Below are 22,563 nucleotides of genomic sequence, written 5' to 3' on the forward strand. Positions count from 1 at the left end.
CACCCATCAATCACCCCCTGTCACTGCCACCCATCAATCACCCCCTGGCACTGCCACCCATCAATCACCCCCTGTCACTGCCACCCATCAATCACCCCCTGGCACTGCCACTCATCAATCAGCCCCTAACCTGCCCCTTGCGGGCAATCTGATCACCCACCCACACCAATAGTTCGCCCGCAGATCCGACGTCAGATCACCTCCCAAGGGCAGTGTTTATATCTGTTCTCTACCCTAAACACCCACTAATTACCCATCAATCACCCCCTGTCACTGCTACCTATCAGATTAGACCCCTATCTGCCCCTAGGGCACTCAATCACCCGCCCACACCCTCAGAATGCCCTCAGGCCCCAGCCCTGATCACCTCTCCAGTGCATTGCTTGCATCTATTCCCCCCTCTAATCACACCTTGAGACACCCATCAATCACCTCCTGTCACCCCCTAGCACACCTACCCATCAGATCAGGCCCTAATTTGCCCCGTGTGGGCTCCTGATCACTCGGCCAAACCCTCAGATCCCCCTCAGACCCCCTTCCGATCACCTCCCCAGTGCATTGATTGCATCTATTTTCCCCTCTAACCACCCCCTGAGACACCCATCAATCACCTCCTGTCACCCCCCTAGCACTCCTATCCATCAGATCAGACCCAATACAACCTGTCATCTAAAAGGCCACCCTGCATATGACCGGTTCCACAAAATTCGCCCCCTCATAGACCACCTGTCATCAAAATTTGCAGATGCTTATACCCCTGAACAGTCATTTTGAGACATTTGGTTTCCAGACTACTCACAGTTTTGGGCCCGTAAAATGCCAGGGCGGTATAGGAACCCCAGAAACGGACCCCATTTTAGAAAAAAGACACCCCAATGTATTCTGTTAGGTGTATGACGAGTTCATAGAAGATTTTATTTTTTGTCAAAAGTTAGCGGAAATTGATTTTTTTTTTTCACAAAGTGTCATTTTTCACTAACTTGTGACAAAAAATAAAATCTATGAACTCGCCATACACCTAACGGAATACCTTGGGGTGTCTTCTTTCTAAAATGGGGTCACTTGTGGGGTTCGTATACTGCCCTGGCATTTTAGGGGCCCTAAACCGTGAGGAGTAGTCTAGAAAACAAATGCCTCAAAATGACCTGTGATTAGGACGTTGGGCCCCTTAGCTCACCTAGGCTGCAAAAGTGTCACACATGTGGTATCGCCGTACTCAGGAGAAGTAGTATAATGTGTTTTGGGGTGTATTTTTACACATACCCATGCTGGGTGGGAGAAATCTCTTTGTAAATGGACAATTGTGTGTAAAAAAAAATCAAACAATTGTCATTTACAGAGGTATTTCTCCCACCCAGCATGGGTATGTGTAAAAATACACCCCAAAACACATTATACTACATCTCCCGAGTACGGCGATACCACATGATTGGCACTTTTTTTGCAGCCTAACTGCGCTAAGGGGCCCAAAGTCCAATGAGTACCTTTAGGATTTCACAGGTCATTTTTGTTTCAAGACTACTCCTCACGGTTTAGGGCCCCTAAAATGCCAGGGCAGTATAGGAACCCCACAAATGACCCCATTCTAGAAAGAAGACACCCAAACGTATTCCGTTAGGAGTATGGTGAGTTCATAGAAGATTTAATTTTTTGTCACAAGTTAGCGGAAAATGACACTTTGTGAAAAAAAACAATTAAAATCAATTTCTGCTAACTTGTGACAAAAAAATAAAAACTTCTATGAACTCACCATACTCCTAACGGAATACCTTGGGGTGTCTTCTTTCTAAAATGGGGTCATTAGTGGGGTTCCTATACTGCCCTGGCATTTTAGGGGCCCTAAACCGTGAGGAGTAGTCTTGAAACAAAAATGACCTGTGAAATCCTAAAGGTACTCATTGGACTTTGGGCCCCTTAGCGCAGTTAGGCTGCAAAAAAGTGCCAATCATGCGGTATCGCCGTACTCGGGAGATGTAGTATAATGTGTTTTGGGGTGTATTTTTACACATACCCATGCTGGGTGGGAGAAATACCTCTGTAAATGACAATCTTTTGATTTTTTTTTTTACACACAATTGTCCATTTACAGAGTTATTTCTCCCACCCAGCATGGATATGTGTAAAAATACACCCCAAAACACATTGTACTACTTCTCCCGGGTATGGCGATACCACATGTGTGGCACTTTTTTGCACCCTAACTGCGCTAAGGGGCCCAAAGTCCAATGAGTACCTTTAGGATTTCACAGGTCATTTTGAGAAATTTCGTTTCTAGACTACTCCTCACGGTTTAGGGCCCCTAAAATGCCAGGACAGTATAGGAACCCCACAAATGACCCCATTTTAGAAAAAAGACACCCCAAGGTATTCCGTTAGTAGTACAGTGAGTTCATAGATTTTATTTTTTGTCACAAGTTAGCGGAAATTGATTTTTATTGTTTTTTTTCACAAAGAGTCATTTTCCGCTAACTTGTGACAAAAAATAAAATCTATGAACTCACTGTACTACTAACGGAATACCTTGGGGTGTCTTCTTTCTAAAATGGGGTCATTTGTGGGGTTCCTATACTGTCCTGGCATTTTAGGGGCCCTAAACCGTGAGGAGTAGTCTTGAACCGAAATTTCTCAAAATGACCTGTGAAATCCTAAAGGTGCTCATTGGACTTTGGGCCCTTTAGCGCAGTTAGGGTGCAAAAAAGTGCCACACATGTGGTATCGCCGTACTCGGGAGAAGTAGTACAATGTGTTTTGGGGTGTATTTTTACACATACCCATGCTGAGTGGGAGAAAGATCTCTGTAAATGGACAATTGTGTGTAAAAAAAAATTAACAAATTGTCATTTACAGAGATATTTCTCCCACCCAGCATGGGTATGTTTAAAAATATACCCCAAAACACATTATACTACTTCTCCTGAGTACGGCAATACCACATGTGTGGCACTTTTTTGCAGCCTAACTGCGCTAAGGGGTCCAAAGTCCAATGAGCACCTTTAGGCTTTACAGGGGTGCTTACAATTTAGCACCCCCCAAAATGTCAGGACAGTAAACACACCCCACAAATGACCCCATTTTGGAAAGTAGACCCTTCAAGGTATTCAGAGAGGGGCATGGTGAGTCCATGGCAGATTTCATTTTTTTTTTGTTGCAAGTTAGAAGAAATGGAAACTTTTTTTTGTTTGTTTTTTTGTCACAAAGTGTCATTTTCCGCTTACTTGTGGCAAAAAATAATATCTTCTATGAACTCACTATGCCTCTCAGTGAATACTTTGGGATATCTTCTTTCCAAAATGGGGTCATTTGGGGGGTATTTATACTATCCTGGAATTCTAGCCCCTCATGAAACATGACAGGGGGTCAGAAAAGTCATAGATGCTTGAAAGTGGGAAAATTCACTTTTTGCACCATAGTTTGTAAACGCTATAACTTTTACCCAAACCAATAAATATACACTGAATGGGTTTTTTTTTATCCAAAACATGTTTGTCCACATTTTTCGCGCTGCATGTATACAGAAATTTTACTTTATTTGAAAAATGTCAGCACAGAAAGTTAAAAAAATCATTTTTTTTGTCAAAATTCATGTCTTTTTTGATGAATATAATAAAAAGTAAAAATCGCAGGAACAATCAAATAGCACCAAAAGAAAGCTTTATTAGTGACAAGAAAAGGAGCCAAAATTCATTTAGGTGGTAGGTTGTATGAGCGAGCAATAAACCGTGAAAGCTGCAGTGGTCTGAATGGAAAAAAAGTGGCCGGTCCTTAAGGGGTAGAAAGCCCTAGGTCCTCAAGTGGTTAAGCATATTAGGTGATCTGCATCTCTGTAATGAGAAGGGGTGTGGTCTAATGACATCAACACCCTATATCAGGTGTGCATAATTATTAGGCAACTTCCTTTCCTTTGGCAAAATGGGTCAAAAGAAGGACTTGACAGTCTCAGAAAAGTCAAAAATAGTGAGATATCTTGCAGAGGGATGCAGCACTCTTAAAATTGCAAAGCTTCTGTAGCGTGATCATCGAACATCGAAGCGTTTCAATCAAAATAGTCAACAGGGTCACAAGAAGCGTGTGGTAAAACCAAGGCGCAAAATAACTGCCCATGAACTGAGAAAAGTCAAGCGTGCAGCTGCCAAGATGCCACTTGCCATCAGTTTGTCCATATTTCAGAGCTGCAACATCACTGGAGTGCCCAAAAGCACAAGGTGTGCAAAAGAAGAAAAACTAATGACATGGCCTCCTTGTTCACCAGATCTGAACCCCATTGAGAACCTGTGGTCCATCATAAAATGTGAGATTTACAAGGAGGGAAAACAGTACACCTCTCTGAACAGTGTCTGGGAGGCTGTGGTTGCTGCTGCACGCAATGTTGATGGTGAACGATCAAAACACTGACAGAATCCATGGATGGCAGGCTTTTGAGTGTCCTTGCAAAGAAAAGTGGCTATATTGGTCACTGATTTGTTTTTGAATGTCAGAAATGTATATTTGTGAATGTAGAGATGTTATATTGGTTTCACTGGTAAAAATAAATAATTGCAATGGGTATGCACAGTAATAGTCACCTGCACACAGAGATATCCCCCTAAAATAGCTAAAACTAAAAACAAACTAAAAACTACTTTCAAAAATATTCAGCTTTGATATTAATGAGTTTTTTGGGTTCATTGAGAACATGGTTGTTCAATAATAAAATTAGTCCTCAAAAATACAACTTGCCTAATAATTCTGCACTCCCTGTATAGCACTTTAATCCTCTCAACTCTATAAATATAGCACTTTAATCCTACTTTATCTCTAATTTGTTTGTCTGCAGACCTCACTATTAATATCATTGGAATAGTACACTAGCTCCCTCTTGTGGTTTTTGTTCATTATTATCTTTGCATAATTTTCTTTTTTTTTGCACGTTGCACCTTGATTTGCACATACAGTAATTATTCTAAATAAATTGGGTGCCAATAATAACTGTACATTGAAATAACATTTCATTCCACACAAGGATTTTTTTTACATTGACTGTATGTTGTCATTGTATCAATGTTTGGATTTTATTATGGAGTAATTTATTGTTATATACACATACGGTATGAATGGATTATATTAAGCTGGTAATTTATGCTTAAAGTTGCTGATGGAGTTATTTGTTATTGATACATGAACTGATATTATTGCTGATTGACTGACCAACCCCACCCCTTGTCACCTTTTTAATTGTGAATGGATTTTTTCAATAAACATTAACTTATCTGATATAAATAAATCTGGTCTGGTGCGGATGTAGGGTAATTATTTTTCTATATTACAGACTGCTGCTCTTTTTTACCCATAGCACAATACATTTAGAAAGAGCACTTTATTTCAGGTATGGTGCTTGTCCAATTTGTATGGAAGAGAGTATGAAAATATTTTCCCAACAGATCTTGGTTTACTTCTCTATCACTTTTGTCATTTAGAGCTTATATCAAACCAGGGCAATGTACACCAAGGACAAATGAAATACTCATCAGATTTTGGGGTACATGGCGTCCTGGCGCCAGGGCTTTATGGTGACGGGTGAGCCGAATGAGGTTAGAGAGGAGAGATGTTAAAATACTATTCCCCCTCTGAGTCGTCGCAACTTGGAGATAGATGTAATTTGGGGTCCAGCAATCCCCAGTGGTATGTGATGATTTTACCTTCATCTGTGTCAGGAAGTACTGGATTCATTAGATGATGGCATTTGAAGACTACATGGTGATTAATGTGTGTTCATAACTGTGCAAAACAAATGGTTTCATGCTGTATAGGATGTCTTCTAACAACATTATATTAAAGGGTACTAGAGCTCATAAAATATAAAGGTTTTATACATACCTAGGGCCACCTCCAGCCCCATGCGCATGGATCGCTCCCATGCCGCCGTCCTCAGTCTTCTCCCTCTTCGGTACTAGGTCCCGTAGCTTCAGCCAGTCTGCGCAAAAGAAGTGCGCCCTCTAGTGAGACTGAGAACGGCGCGTGGGAGCGATCCGAGCGGATGGGACTGGAGGAGGCCCCAGGTATGTCTAAAACTTTAGTGGCTGGATAGTGTAATGGTTAAGGGCTCTGCCTCTAAGGGCTGGGGCACACCGAGCGGCTTTTTGAGCGTTTGCGGCTGCAGACACGCTAGGGAAATGTATTTCAATGGGGGTGTGCACACCACAGCGGGAGGCGTTTTGCAGAAACGAATCCTCCCGGGGTGAGGCATTTTTTGGATTGCGGAGGAGTTTCTGCCTCAATGTTAAGTATAGGAAAAACGCAAACCGCTCTGAAAAACGGCAGATCAGAGCAGTTTGCCAGGCGGTTTTGTTACAGAAGCTGTTCAGTAACAGCTTTACTGTAACTATAATATATATATATATATATATATTTATTTTTTTTATTTTTTTTTTTCTTTGATTGATACATATGGTCTGCAGTGGTGCTGTTTATAGGGGTATCTTTTCTCTTCAAGTACTGAATATATGAAATATGCTACACTGAAATCCGCAGCAGCAATCCGCAAAACGCCTCATAAAAATAAAAACATTTAAAAATCTGCTAGCATTTTGCGGATCTGCTAGCGGGTTTTGGTGTGCACCGGGCCTGACACATGAGACCAGGGTTCGAAACTCGGCTCTGCCTGTTCAGTAAGCCAGCACCTTTTCAGTAGGAGACCTCGGGCAAATCTCCCTAACACTGCTACCGCCTATAGAGCGTGCTCTCGTGGCTGCAGCTCTGGCGTTTTGAGTCCGCCAGGAGAAAAGCGTTTGTTTGTTTTATCAGTTCTCCTTTCCTTTAAACTCAACTTAGTACTCAGAAGACATATGTATGCATATGACAACAATGCAAACAGACGATATAGTCATTTTTTAAAATATAACTTTGTACCTCGTGTCTCTAAGGCCAGCGTTTGCTTGATAAAAGCCCGCAATAACAAGCCCTTGAAGAGCGCTCCATGAGTCGATCTGTGGAAAAGCCAAGCAGAGGGCTTAGTGAGAGGAGGAGACAAATACATGAGAGGAGGAGACAGATACACAGTGAGAGGAGGAGACAAGATGATACACAGCAAATCAGACATGAAACAAAAATGTGAAGGAGACCTAGCTGTGAGACATCTAGCAACCACACAGAGCTAACAAACAGTATATAAAGGCTAACATAAGGAAGGAAATAAAATAAAAATATGGTACCTGTGTGAGTGCCACTTCCATACTGAGTGAGAGCGGCAATTGAAGGTGACAGACAGGGACACAGTCAACCAAAGTAAGACAGCCAGGTGTCTGACGTCCCAGTAGAACTCCACTCACTGTACTGTGTGGATAGCGTGCAGCATGCAGAATCATCTTTACATACACATGTGTGTTTAGTTCCACCTCACACATTGTTCTGAAAAAGAAGATAAGGGAAATGTTTACAGAGGAACTTTACCGAAAGATTTTAGTAGTGGAAAAAAAACACATTGCAAAGTGAGAAGTAAAAAAACCAGAAGATAGATCATGAAATGATGGATATCTGCCCTGTAATTCATTCAAGTTGTTTGACACACCATGAGCCAGCAGGTCATTATCTTTACTGCTGGCAGACAAGGGAAAAAAAAAAAAAAAAAAAAAAAGGTCAGCACTAACTGCCATTATCTATAGTCACCTGCATTAACAATTTCATAGGCTAAAAAGGTATATAACTGTTTGCTTGGCTGTTGGAAACAAACAATATTTCCCACAGTGCAACAAGGTTCACAGGCAGGTAGCTGTCAGGGCCATGGCATCACACTGTGGGAGGGGTTTCAGCAAAATAACCGCCAAGCAGACGCCCTTGATGATCCATTTACCTAAAAAGGTAAATATTTCCTTGAAGGAAAGGGGTATCTGCTGTTTAAGTTCCTCTTTAAAGAGAACCCGAGGTGGGTTTGAAGAATATTATCTGCATACAGAGGATGGATGTGCCTATACAGCCCAGCCTCTGTTGCTATCCCAAACCCCCCTAAGATCCCCCTGCACTCTGCAATCCCTCATAAATCACAGCCACGCTGCTGACAAACAGCTTGTCAGAGCTGGCTGTGTTTATCTCTATAGTGTCAGTCTGCTGCTCTCCCCGCCTCCTGCAGAACTCCGGTCCCCGCCTGCATCCCTTCCCTTCCTGCTGATTGGAGGGAAGGGACGGGGGCAGGGACCAGAGCTATGCAGGAGGCGGGGGAGCCGCTGAGACTGACACTACAGATGTAAACACAGCCTCACAGCACGGCTGTGATTTATGAGGGATTGCAGAGTGCAGGGGGACCTTAGTGGGGTTTGGGATAGCAACAGAGGCTGGGCTGTATAGGCAGATCCAGCCTCACTATGCAGATCACATTCTTTAAACACACCTCGGGTTCTCTTTAACCTCCCTGGCGTTACAATTATTTCCAGATTTAGGGAAGTGTTCTCCCTAGGCTCTTTTAGCCAGGTGCTGCATCCGGCTAGTTTTCATCAGCACCCGGCTTACCTCCTCCTATGCTATAAGCAGAGTTGTGCAGAGAAGCGCTGGCCCTGCATTCTCTTGTCGCACCCCACCCCGCTACTTTTTCATGCCACCCGGCTGGAAAAAAAATTCTGGGGAGAAAACTGTAGGGTCTAAAAGCCGTGCAATTTTTTCACAAACTTTTAGACCCCCAAAACAAGTAAAAAAAAAAAAAAAAAACACCACAGAGGGATCTGCAGCAGCTCCTGCATACAACTCACTCAGGCATGGGATTACTGCTCTGAGCTGCGGTTTTCCGTTCCGAGCCTGACTCGGGATTACCGCTAAGGAGGTTAAAGGACAACTGAAGTGAGAGGTATATGGAGGCTGCCATATTTATTTCCTTTTAAACAATACCCGTTGCCTGGCTGTCCTGCTGATCCCCTGCTTCTAGCAATTTCAGCCATAGACCCTGAACAAGCATGCAGCAGATCAGGTGTTTCTGACATTATTGTAAGATCTGACAAGATTAGCCACATGCTTGTTTCTGGTGTCATTCAAACACTACTGCAGCCAAATAGATCAGCGGGGCTGCCAGGCAACTGGTATTGTTTAAAAGGAAATAAATATGGCAGCCTCCATATACCTCTCACTACAGTTGTCCTTTAAAACAGCCATGTACTATATATATGCACTTTACCGATCCCTGTGCAGAAACTATATTCATACAGTCCAAGCCAGGACACTAGGAGGGCACATTTTCAGTAGTAATTCTAGCCAGCAACAGGAAGCTTCTCAAAGCAGTAAATCCTTATTTGCCTGACAGCAATGCAGGCAAAGATAAAGTGCAGAGCAAAAGGTCCCTACTATGGGCATCAATGCACCATTTGTCAAGCCAAAAAAACTGAGAAAGGACACTGACATCCACAAAAAAAAATAAAAATTAAGTTACTCTATATTTTAGTTCTGCCTGTGCTGTTGTCACACATCATTTTGACTGCTGATTCAGATGATCTGACCAAGGGCTTGACTCAAAGTTCATTTTATATCTAAATTTGTTTGCGTAAACAAAATGACTACCCCATTTAGTACTCAATCTTTCTGATGTTAACACTTTTAGATGCTCCCTGCTGCTGGGAATACGCTCACCTAAAAGGATTATTAGGAAGACCATACTAATACAGTGTTTGACCCCCTTTCGCCTTCAGAACTGCCTTAATTCTACGTGGCATTGATTCAACAAGGTGCCGAAAGCATTCTTTAGAAATGTTGGCCCATATTGATAGGATAGCATCTTGCAGTTGATGGAGATTTGTGGGGTGCACATTGAGGGCACGAAGCTCCCGTTCCATCACATCCCAAAGATGCTCTATTGGGTTGAGATCTGGTAACTGTGGGGGCCATTTTAGTACAGTGAACTCATTGTCATGTTCAAGAAACCAATTTGAAATGATCTGAGCTGTGTGACATGGTGCATTATCCTGCTGGAAGTAGCCATCAGAGGATGGGAACAGGATGGTCATGAAGGGATGGACATGGTCAGAAACAATGCTCAGGAAGCCCATGGCATTTAAACAATGCCCACTTGGCACTAAGCGGTCTAAAGTGTGCCAAGAAAATATCCACCCACACTATTATACGACCAGCCTGCACAGTGGTAACAAGGCATGATGGATCCATGTTCTCATTCTGTTTACTTCTGACTCTATCGAGACTCATCAGACCAGGCAACATTTTTCCAGTCTTCAACTGTCCAATTTTGGTGAGCTCATGCAAATTGTAGCCTCTTTTTCCTATTTGTAGTGGAGATGAGTGGTACCCAGTGGGGTCTTCTGCTGTTGTAGCCCATCCACCTCAAGGTTGTGCATGTTGTGGCTTCACAAATGCTTTGCTGCGTACCTCGGTTGTAAAGAGTGGTTTTTTCAGTCAACGTTGCTCTTCTATCAGCTTGAATCAGCCGGCCCATTCACCTCTGACCTCTAGCATCAACAAGGCATTTACGCCCACAGGACTGCCGCTTTCTGGATGTTTTTCCCTTTTCACACCATTCTTTGTAAACCCTAGAAATGGTTGTGCGGGAAAATCTTTCCCATTCTGACATTCAGTTTGGAGTTCAGGAGATTGTCTTGACCAGGACCACACCCCTAAATGCACTGAAGCAACTGCCATGTGATTGGTTGATTAGATAATTGCATTAATGAGAAATTGAACAGGTGTTCCTAATAATCCTTTAGGTGAGTATAATTACTGCTGAAAATGCAGAGTACAGCAGGATAATCATTAAGCGCTCCAGGGGAACACATGTGAACTGTTACCGTTTACCTGTTCATTGTTTGTTTTGTGAAGCACTGCTGAATATGAGTGCTAGATAAATACATTGTAATAAATAATTTAACATAAAATTGTTCATGCAAATAACCTAGTTAGCCACATAGTGATATACAGTTTCTAGTTGATGACAGGTACTGTAGTTAGCTAAAGGTTGAGGCCTCTTTACAGCGAGCATCTGACAGTTGGTGAATTCACCACCTGTCAGCTGTAACTGTCCACCAGCGCTCGGCATGGGTGGCCCCCTCCCTGGAGTTGAATCTGAGAACGTCGGTTGCTATGCTCAGACAAAACACGAGACTTTTTCCACTGCACTGCAATGCCGCCGCGTGCCAGCGCTTGGTGTTGAAACCGTTACCATTCGGCTGCATTTAAATTGCAGTCATGGGCGGTAGAAGGTATGTTGAATTGCTCGACAAACAGGCAGTTAAGACGTCCATGAAAAGATGCCTAATTGTGGTAAAAGGCAGTTAGCAACATCATATAAAGATGGGCAGGTATAATACATCAATAACATAATTAGGTAGGATGTCCCTCATAGCAAGAACAATCAAGAATGCCCTCCAAATAGAATTAAGCAGATATGACCCCCAAGTGGAAAAAAAAAAAAAGCAAGCATGTACAGTACCTTCCAAACAAAATAATTTGGCAAATCATCTAAATATTAGAGGAGTGATGTTGTGAATGGTGGATCTAGTGAAGACTGGTTGGTGGGGGCAGATTCGGAAGGGGTCATTTGGCTGAAGCCGGTGGGGTGGGGGTACGCTGTCACTGTTGGTGTGCTGTTAAGTCCTTAGGATGGGCTGATATGAAAGGCAAGGGCAGACTGGCAGTAACAGCACCTCAGTACTGCACGCATGGGGCGGTCCAGTTCATCTGACAGCAAGTTACAAAATCAGCAAACACTGGCTCTGACCCAGGGGAGGACAAACTAGAGGTTTGTTTTCATATCAGCCCCAGCCCAAATGACGTCACATATGTGCTATATGCTAGTAGTGATGTGGGGCGCCAATGCAGAAATAGAGCAAGGACACTTGAGGGACAGCGTGACTGGTAAAGTATAAATGCACAGGCACCTGGTTACATTATACATTTGGAGGAACCACAGACGTTTCCGTCGTGTCAGTCGTTCATGATTATCCCACCCCGTTACTGCCGTGCACCTGATTAACATCAGCCAGAGATTGCCCAGCATCTCAGATCAATACATTCAACCAGTTTCTGCCCAAAAATCAGTAAAATCGTTGATTGGGCATAATTATCAAACCGATTGGTTGATCGCAGGGCTGTGGAGTCGGAGTCGGAGTCGTGGAGTCGGAGTCGTGGAGTCGGGCAATTTTGGGTGCCTGGAGTCGGAGTCGGAGTCGGGAAAAAATGCACCGACTCCGACTCCTAATGAATTTGTAACTGTAATTAAAATAGAAAATATGATAAAATGTTCTATTTCTCAGAGAATAGTCATTAAAAATAATGTATATATACAGTATATATACAGTAATAGCTGTGCTTAGTCCACAAAAATGAAATAAACCAATCAAAATTAGTTACTTGTGCTGCTTCAATAAAGCAGTCCCCGTATTTTTAAGGTCAGATATACATATCTGATTGTGACTGTAAATATGATGTGTACACAGGAATCTCTTATATATACTAAATAACATCTATGCTGTAAGAATAAAGCCTGATGTGTAGCTGTGTCACTAATAGGGATGGTCAACGAGATGGAAATAATTCTGCATTGATGCTGATTTATGCAAATGTATGCACTCCCTTTGCTGATGAAATCAAATAATATGATATGTAATTAAAATTTGGTTTGGTGACTACAAATTAAAGGGTAACTGAGACGGATGAAAAGTAAAGTTTTTACATACCTGGGGCTTCCTCCAGCCCCCTTCAGGCTAATCAGTCCCTCGCTGTCCTCCACCACCCGGATCTTCTGCTATGAGTCCTGGTAATTCAGCCAGTCAGCGCTGTCCGGCCGCATGCCGCTCCCACAGCCAGGAACATTCTGCACCTGCGCAATAGTGCTGCACAGGTGTAGTATGCTCCTGGCGGCGGAGTGTGTGCATGCGCACTACGCCCGACTGGCTCAAGTACCTGGACTCATAGCAGAAGATCCAGGTGGTGGAGGAGGACAACGAGGGACTGATTATCCTGAAGGCGGCTGGAGGAAGCCCCAGGTATGTATAAAACTTTAATTTCATCTGTCTCAGGTTTACTTTGTTACACAGTAGTACTATACTCTACATATGCACTCCCCACAGAGCTGCAGGGAATCCACTGAGAATGCTGTGCACATTCAACACAGAGGTGTTGTCTGTTTACAATCTCCTCATTCCCCTGCAGAGTACCTGAACATCATTCTTACATGTACCCACACTTACATTGCCTAGGGCCTGATAGATGTTCTTTGTTCCGGTTTGTACCTTTTACAAGTACTCTTACCAAGGACTAGTTTTAGTCTAAAGGGAATAATTATAGTAGTCTACATATCCTTCTCACTTCAGTTGTCTTGTAAAATTCCTAAGCGTTGGCAGTTAAGAGACGAATTTCATGTTACATACTTTTAATCAACAAAATTGTAATATGCAAATTAGAGGAGTCGGAGTCGTGGAGTCGGAGTCAGAGTCGGTGGAATCCTAAACTGAGGAGTCGGAGTCGGTGGATTTTTGGACCGACTCCACAGCCCTGGTTGATCGGCTGCGAAGTCAACAGATGTATGGCCACCTTATTTCCCCAAGGCTCCCCCCTCCTCACTTATGTCCTCCCCTTTACCACCATCTCTACTAATCCCTCAAAAATGCCCCTCTTCCATCTCTGATACCCCCTCCCCCTTTACCAGACCACCATCTCCCTCAGTCAGGCAACACATATTATATTGCACTTTTCTTCTCCTGGCGGACTCAAAGCGCTTTAGCTGCAGCCACAAGGGTGTGCTCAGAAGGCAGTGCTGGGTCTAGCCCAAGAACTCCTTGCTGAATAGGTGCTGGCTAACTGAACAGAAAGATTAGAACCCTGGTTTCCTGTGTCACAGCCGTTAAAGTGTACCTGAAATGGGGACTTAAGAAAAAAAAAAATGTACATGCCTGAGGGTTCCTCCAGCTCCCTCCAGGCTTAGCGCTCCCTCGCCAGAGCCGGGACAAGGTCCTCCAGCACCCAAGGCTGAGACACCAAAGTGCGCCCCTCCATCCGTCCCACCCCAGCTGTCACACACTGATTACTATTAGACTAAGAGGGCCACAGGGCCCACAACCTCTCCAACACCTTAATATCTAGTCATCTGGCTTGCAGTCACTGCTATGTATCCCCTTTTCTTATTCCTTTCTGCTTCATACACAATTAGGAATGACAGCTGAATGAATTGTGCGCCCCCTCCTACACTGCGCCCTGAGGCTGGAGCCTCTCCAGCCTATGCCTCGGCCCGGCCCTGTCCCTCGCCGTCCTCCTCTGCCTCCTTGTTTGTGCACAACTGGCCAGGGAAACTCGTCCAGTGGCAGACAGTCCGACCACCGGACTGGAAGACTTTCCGGGGCCAATTGCAGAAGAATGAGGAGGCGGAGGACGATGGCGAGGGCGCAATAAACCTGGTATGTATTTTTTTTCTTAAATACCCATCTTAGGTTTACTTTCCCTGGCGGTAACCCCAAGCTATGCTCAGGCTAGCCACTGGTAGCTCAATGCAGAGCAATGGAGTGCAGCAGGCATATCCTGGGAGATCCAGACGCAGGCAGCCATTCTTCCTCTCCACGGAGGCTATGAATCTCCCTGGCGAGATCGCCCGTCCGGGTGGGAGGACGAAGGGAAAATTGCAGAACTGGATTCCAGGGAGGTGAGTGCAGGGGCTGCTGTTGGATTTCTGGCAACATGATTTTTTTTTTCCTGGTTTTAAAGGTTTTCTGTTGACCTTGTAAAAAACAAAAACTGCCACTTCCCTACGAATAGAAGAGCGGCTGCGCGTCAAGCACATTCCTGCCCGTGTCAGCAGGAGCTTACTGCGCAGGCGCTGTACAGGAAAACTTCATACTGCGCTTGCACAGTAAGCTCACGCGCACTTCTATTAGTCTAGTTAGACGAATAATTACACCGTGAACCGCGGCGGGGAATGGCGCATCGAAAGAGGACGACGAGGGACATTCCAGCTGCAGGGGGCGATAGAAGCCCCAGGTATGTGGCGTTTTTTAAAAGGTCCCCCTTAAGGTCTTAAACGTTCAGAAAATACCCTAGAAATAATCATACCGCCAGGGAAGTTAACCATTTTACTATCCAGAAAGCGGCTACTTGCCTGTAATATGACTCCTGTCCTTGCCAGTGTCTCACACAAGCTGCAAGCAGCCCCCCTGGAGTCTAGGGACCGTCAAAAACTTTTAAAGCTGTGTATAATGCCTCATCTTGTTGTGCACATGCAGTCCTTATAACAATAGTGAGAGATTTCGTTTCTACAGTCCCTCCAGGCAAGCCTCAGCTCTGCACCATGCTGTGTACATTTACCAGCTTGCCCCCTGTAATTGCTCTGTGCTTATATTTCCCTCACCCAGCCAAGTGGCTCATATAGCCTTATACAAAAGCCTGAATGTACCAGGCACGGAACCAGCCCTAAATCATGAAATGAAAGGTGGAAATCTCCCCCTTTTCCCCTGGCCAGTCCTCATCTGCACTGACCTGTCACTCTTCACCGGCTTTCACTGACACCGCTGATTGGAGGCACAACTCAGCAGTCTCCGAGCACTGAGCTGTGATTGGTGGATATGCGTCTCATCTCCGGCAGGCTTACCATTGGAGCCTTCATTCGCCAATGCGGTGTGCTTCCGCCTTGCTCTTTGTACTTCCGATTCTTGCGTTAGCAATAGCTCGTATTACTTGCTGCTTACTCGGAGTGCCTGGTCATCGGGACTTGAAAGGGAGCAGCAGCCAGTTTGGGCATGCTCAGTAAAATAAAAAATAAAAAAAAAAAAAAGAAGGAAGGAGGGGGAGTGGAGGGATACTCTGAACAGGAGATAGCGTTTCACTTACATAACAGCTATGGGAGGAGGGGTGGATGGTATGTGGGGCGCTCTGCTGAGCCATGTGCCATAGCTCCCTCTTTGGGAGCTCTGTCCCTCTTTCCTCCTCATTTGTCCCTCTTTCAGGATTTTGTCCCTCTTGCTATGTAAATATATATATATATATTTCTATACTAAAAATGGTACTTATCCGTTAGCTGGGCGCATCCTCTAGGTGGCGACAAAACTCCACCAGAGTTACATCTTTCCCTACTATCCATGTCGGCCTGGAGGGGCGAATAGTAATTAGCGCCACCTGCCGGATGCGCCCGGCTAACGGATAAGTACCCTAAAAATTGTGTTTGACTCTAAACTTTCTTCCCATCCTTTAAATTGATATATTATTATTATTATTTAGTATTTATATAGCGCCGACATATTACGCAGCGCTGTACAATGTGTATATATATATATCTTGTCACTATCTGTCCCTCAAAGGAGCTCACAATCTTATCCCTACCATTGCCATATGTCTATATTATGTAGTGTAAGTACTGTAGTCTAGGGCCAATTTTTTTTAAGGGGAGCCAATTAACTTATCCGTATGTTTTTGGAATGTGGGAGGAAACCGGAGTGCCCGGAGGAAACCCACGCAGACACGGAGAGAACATACAAACTCTTTGCAGATAGTGCCCTGGCTGGGATTCGAACCAGGGACCCAGCGCTGCAAGGCAAGAGAGCTAGCCACTACGCCACCGTGCTGCCCGTATTAGTAATTTTACATATTAGTAATTTTAAAATGTTAAAATTAAGAAAAATGAACCAGGATGGAAAGGATCAGTGTGGTTTGAATTAAAAAACAACATATTTTTCTTATGAAATTTTTGTCATATGCGTGACTAGGGGTGTGGCACGGGCGTGGCTTCCGTGTCCCTCTTTCTTATCTCAAAAAGTTGTGAGGTATGCATGTGCATCAGGGATGCCAGAATCCGACCAAATGACTGTAACTTTGAGGTGTCTGCCCCTTGAAACAGTTGTTTCATCACTTCAGCATACCCATCAAAATAACATACAAATGCTACTGAGCATGTGCAGCACATATATTAACCCTGAACCCACCAGCAGCACTACATTTGCAACCTGAGTTTACTGCCCAAAGGCCAGCGAGTAGGATAACAGGATCCGCACCATGTCACCATGACGCACGGCGTTTCAGAGTTTAGCTCTTTCCTCAGATGGCTATAGCACACACCCATCTGAGGAATGAGCTAAACTCTGAAACGCTGTGCGTCATGGTGACCCGACTCACACTCAGAATTGCCTGTTACAGATTTTAAATGTTCTAATAAATTTTCGATTTTAGAAGGTGCGGATCCTGTTATCCTATTTGATGCAACACCCTGTGCACTCCAGGGTTGATCGCTGCACGTCAAGCTACATTGGTGCTGTCACAATTGAAGATTGTGTCAAAGGCCAGCGAGTGGCATGGGTCCTGGTGTGCAATGTCCACTATGCAAGTGGACTTAGAGTAAGAAATAAACACTTGTCCAACACTTGTCCGAGCAAAGCGAAGACAGCCCAGCGAGCGGGCAAGCGTACATTGATTTCACTGGTATGGTATTTTGACTATGTATTGACATTCCACTGAAGCAGTGTATATCACTTTCAGTGCCGGATTTAGGCCATGGCCTAGGGCACCACAGGAACAAGGGCAGCAAAGCAGCAGGCTAATCTGTTGCATTTGCAAGCTTGTAAATGCTGCAGTGCAGGGAGATCAGGCAATGCAGGGAGATCACCTGTGCAGCGGGCCACCTTGCTCTCTGTGCACTTTTGCTTTGTGGTGGGTAGCTACGGACTTGGGCAGCATTGGAGACGAGGGGAAGAGGAAGCTTCTGCACTGGAGATGAGTGGAGAAATGAGTGACACTGATGGCTGCTGCGGTGTGAAGGTGTTCTGGCTACCTATACTGAAAGGGAGGTGGGAAAAGGGGATTAAGGGAGTCATCTGGCTACCTATACTGGAGGGAAAGGGGGGAGGGGTCATCTGGCTACCTATACTGAAGGGGGGAGGCTGGTGACAGTGGCCTTGGGCGGTAAAGAGTACAAATCTTCCGCCACAAACACCTAACTATAATGCGATTCCCGGGGGCCGTAGAGACACTAGGACTTTTCAGTGATGGCATATGACCTCTCTGGGTCAAGAGTCGTCCGTCTCCTCTACCATTTCATCTTTTCTGTCCCCTGAGATATACTGGCTCTGCTCTCACCAGTCCAGCTAGTATCTATGTTAACTCTCTCTTTGCTGTTCCTCTGTTGAATGTATAAGGTACACTGACCATACGTCCCATTTTACCTGGGACACGTCCCAGGTTCAGGGTCCCCTGTCCCAGGCTGCAATGTGTCCCAGGTTATGTCCTACTTTTGGCCGCTGGGTGTCCCAGGCGTGAGACTCTGTGGCCGCATGAGGTAATGTTTGCCTCATTTACCGTTTGCTGAGTCGGAGTAATCGTTTTCTGCTGCATTTCATGGGTCAGAGGTAACTGTAGTTGCATTTCATTTGTCAGAGGTTGCTGCAGTTATTATTTGATGGCCATAGAGACTGCATTCTCTTTTGGGGTTATTGTTGCAGCATTTGGCATTTTGGGTGCTCAAAATTATTAAATGGCATGCTAATACTATGTATTTATATAGCACTGGCATCTAAGGCAGCACTTTACAGAGAATGTAGTCATGTCCTTGGCAGAGCTAACAATCTAATCCCGGCCCATGGGCGTCTGCACATATGGCAAAACCGGGCATCTGCCCGAGCCTGGCCGCCCGCTGCCCCCCCCCTGGCCGCGTGCCCGTGCAGCCAGCAAGAGGGGAACAGCACAGAGAAGAGAGAGAGCTATGGGCACAGTGGGGAAGGGCGGACGTCTCCCCCCCCCCCTTCCCTCACCTTAGGGGCTCTCTCTCCCTCGCTGTCCCCTCCGGAATGAAGTGTGCAGCGGCTGGCATCGGGCGGAACTTACCTCCTCTCGCTCCTGCGCCGGAAGTTCTGGTTCCATCCGGCGCGTGCGACGAGAGGAGGTAAGTTCCGCCCGCTGCCAGCCGCTGCACACTTCATTCCGGACTCCGGAGGGGAGAGCGAGAGAGGGAGGGAGAGCCCCCTAAGGTGAGTGCCCATAGCTTTCCCTCTTCTCTCCGCTGCTCCCCTCCTCCTGCACACATGGCCACTTTTTCTGGGGACATATCCCCCTGGCTACATATACTGGGACATATACCCCTGCCTACATATACTGGGACATATACCCCTGCCTACATATACTGGGACATATACCCCTGCCTACATATACTGGGACATATACCCCTGCCTACATATACTGGGACATATACCCCCTGCCTACATATACTGGGACATATACCCCTGCCTACATATACTGGGACATATACTCCTGCCTACATATACTGGGACATATACCCCTGCCTACATATACTGGGACATATACCCCCTGCCTACATATACTGGGACATATACCCCTGGCTACTTTTTCTGGGGACATATACCCCTGCCTACATATACTGGGACATATACCCCTGCCTACATATACTGGGACATATACCCCTGCCTACATATACTGGGACATATACCCCTGCCTACATATACTGGGACATATACCCCTGCCTACATATACTGGGACATATACCCCTGCCTACATATACTGGGACATATACACTTGCCTACATATACTGGGACATATACCCCCTGCCTACATATACTGGGACATATACCCCTGGCTACATATACTGGGACATATACCCCCTGCCTACATATACTGGGACATATACCCCTGCCTACATATACTGGGACATATCCCCTGGCTACATATACTGGGACATATCCCCCTGGCTACATATACTGGGACATATACCCCCTGCCTACATATACTGGGACATATACACCTGCCTACATATACTGGGCATATATATACCCCTGCCTACATATACTGGGCATATATACCCCTCGCTACATTTACTGGGACATATACCCCTGCCTACATATACTGGGACATATACCCCTGCCTACATATACTGGGACATATACCCCTGCCTACATATACTGGGACATATACCCCTGCCTACATATACTGGGACATATACCCCTGCCTACATATACTGGGACATATACCCCTGCCTACATATACTGGGACATATACACCTGCCTACATATACTGGGACATATACCCCCTGCCTACATATACTGGGACATATACCCCTGCCTACATATACTGGGACATATACCCCTGCCTACATATACTGGGACATATACACCTGCCTACATATACTGGGACATATACCCTTGCCTACATATACTGGGACATATACCCCTGCCTACATATACTGGGACATATACCCCTGCCTACATATACTGGGACATATACCCCTGCCTACATATACTGGGACATATACCCCTGCCTACATATACTGGGACATATACCCCCTGCCTACATATACTGGGACATATACCCCTGCCTACATATACTGGGACATATTCCCCTGGCTACATATACTGGGACATATCCCCCTGGCTACATATACTGGGACATATACCCCCTGCCTACATATACTGGGACATATACCCCTGCCTACATATACTGGGACATATACCCCTGCCTACATATACTGGGACATATACCCCTGCCTACATATACTGGGACATATACCCCTGGCTACTTCTTCTGGGGACATATACCCCTGCCTACATATACTTGGACATATCCCCCTGGCTACATATACTGGGACATATACCCCCTGCCTACATATACTGGGACATATACCCCCTGCCTACATATACTGGGACATATACCCCCTGCCTACATATACTGGGACATATCCCCCTGGCTACATATACTGGGACATATCCCCCTGCCTACAAATACTGGGACATATACCCCTGCCTACATATACTGGGACATATACCCCTGGCTACTTTTTCTGGGGACATATACCCCTGCCTACATATACTGGGACATATACCCCTGCCTACATATACTGGGACATATACCCCTGCCTACATATACTGGGACATATACACCTGCCTACATATACTGGGACATATACCCCTGCCTACATATACTGGGACATATACCCCTGCCTACATATACTGGGACATATACCCCTGCCTACATATACTGGGACATATACCCCTGCCTACATATACTGGGACATATACACCCTGCCTACATATACTGGGACATATACCCCTGCCTACATATACTGGGACATATCCCCCTGGCTACATATACTGGGACATATCCCCCTGGCTACATATACTGGGACATATACCCCCTGCCTACATATACTGGGACATATACCCCCTGCCTACATATACTGGGACATATACCCCCTGCCTACATATACTGGGACATATCCCCCTGGCTACATATACTGGGACATATACCCCCTGCCTACATATACTGGGACATATACCCCCTGCCTACATATACTGGGACATATACCCCCTGCCTACATATACTGGGACATATCCCCCTGGCTACATATACTGGGACATATCCCCCTGCCTACATATACTGGGACATATACCCCTGCCTACATATACTGGGACATATACCCCTGCCTACATATACTGGGACATATACCCCTGGCTACTTTTTCTGGGGACATATACCCCTGCCTACATATACTGGGACATATACCCCTGCCTACATATACTGGGACATATACCCCTGCCTACATATACTGGGACATATACCCCTGCCTACATATACTGGGACATATACCCCTGCCTACATATACTGGGACATATACCCCTGCCTACATATACTGGGACATATACCCCTGCCTACATATACTGGGACATATACCCCTGCCTACATATACTGGGACATATACCCCCTGCCTACATATACTGGGACATATACCCCTGCCTACATATACTGGGACATATCCCCCTGGCTACATATACTGGGACATATCCCCCTGGCTACATATACTGGGACATATACCCCCTGCCTACATATACTGGGACATATACCCCTGCCTACATATACTGGGACATATACCCCTGTTTACATATACTGGGACATATACCCCTGCCTACATATACTGGGACATATACCCCTGCCTACATATACTGGGACATATACCCCTGCCTACATATACTGGGACATATACCCCTGCCTACATATACTGGGACATATACCCCTGCCTACATATACTGGGACATATACCCCTGCCTACATATACTGGGACATATACCCCTGCCTACATATACTGGGACATATACACTTGCCTACATATACTGGGACATATACCCCCTGCCTACATATACTGGGACATATACCCCTGGCTACATATACTGGGACATATACCCCCTGCCTACATATACTGGGACATATACCCCTGCCTACATATACTGGGACATATCCCCTGGCTACATATACTGGGACATATCCCCCTGGCTACATATACTGGGACATATACCCCCTGCCTACATATACTGGGACATATACACCTGCCTACATATACTGGGCATATATATACCCCTGCCTACATATACTGGGCATATATACCCCTCGCTACATTTACTGGGACATATACCCCTGCCTACATATACTGGGACATATACCCCTGCCTACATATACTGGGACATATACCCCTGCCTACATATACTGGGACATATACCCCTGCCTACATATACTGGGACATATACCCCTGCCTACATATACTGGGACATATACCCCTGCCTACATATACTGGGACATATACACCTGCCTACATATACTGGGACATATACCCCCTGCCTACATATACTGGGACAT

At 45.2% G+C, this 22,563-nt stretch overlaps 1 protein-coding gene across 2 annotated transcripts in view; it reads right to left on the reverse strand.

Annotated features, from left to right (window-relative positions):
* Nucleotides 1-15,594, reverse strand: part of EMC9 (ER membrane protein complex subunit 9) — a 32,294-nt gene extending 16,700 nt beyond the window's left edge. Inside the window, exons 1-3 of one of the 2 annotated variants that reach the window (XM_068242490.1) lie at nucleotides 15,424-15,594; nucleotides 7,188-7,383; nucleotides 6,886-6,962 (exon numbers count right to left, since the gene is read on the reverse strand). In XM_068242490.1, the coding sequence (XP_068098591.1) occupies nucleotides 6,886-6,962; nucleotides 7,188-7,379 (269 nt within the window). In that variant the 5' untranslated portion in view covers nucleotides 7,380-7,383; nucleotides 15,424-15,594. The other variant, XM_068242499.1, reaches the window with a different exon arrangement.
* Between the last annotated feature and the right edge of the window lie 6,969 nt (nucleotides 15,595-22,563).

This window comes from Hyperolius riggenbachi, chromosome 1, assembly GCF_040937935.1.
Source record: "Hyperolius riggenbachi isolate aHypRig1 chromosome 1, aHypRig1.pri, whole genome shotgun sequence".
NCBI classification, from domain to species: Eukaryota; Metazoa; Chordata; class Amphibia; order Anura; family Hyperoliidae; genus Hyperolius; species Hyperolius riggenbachi.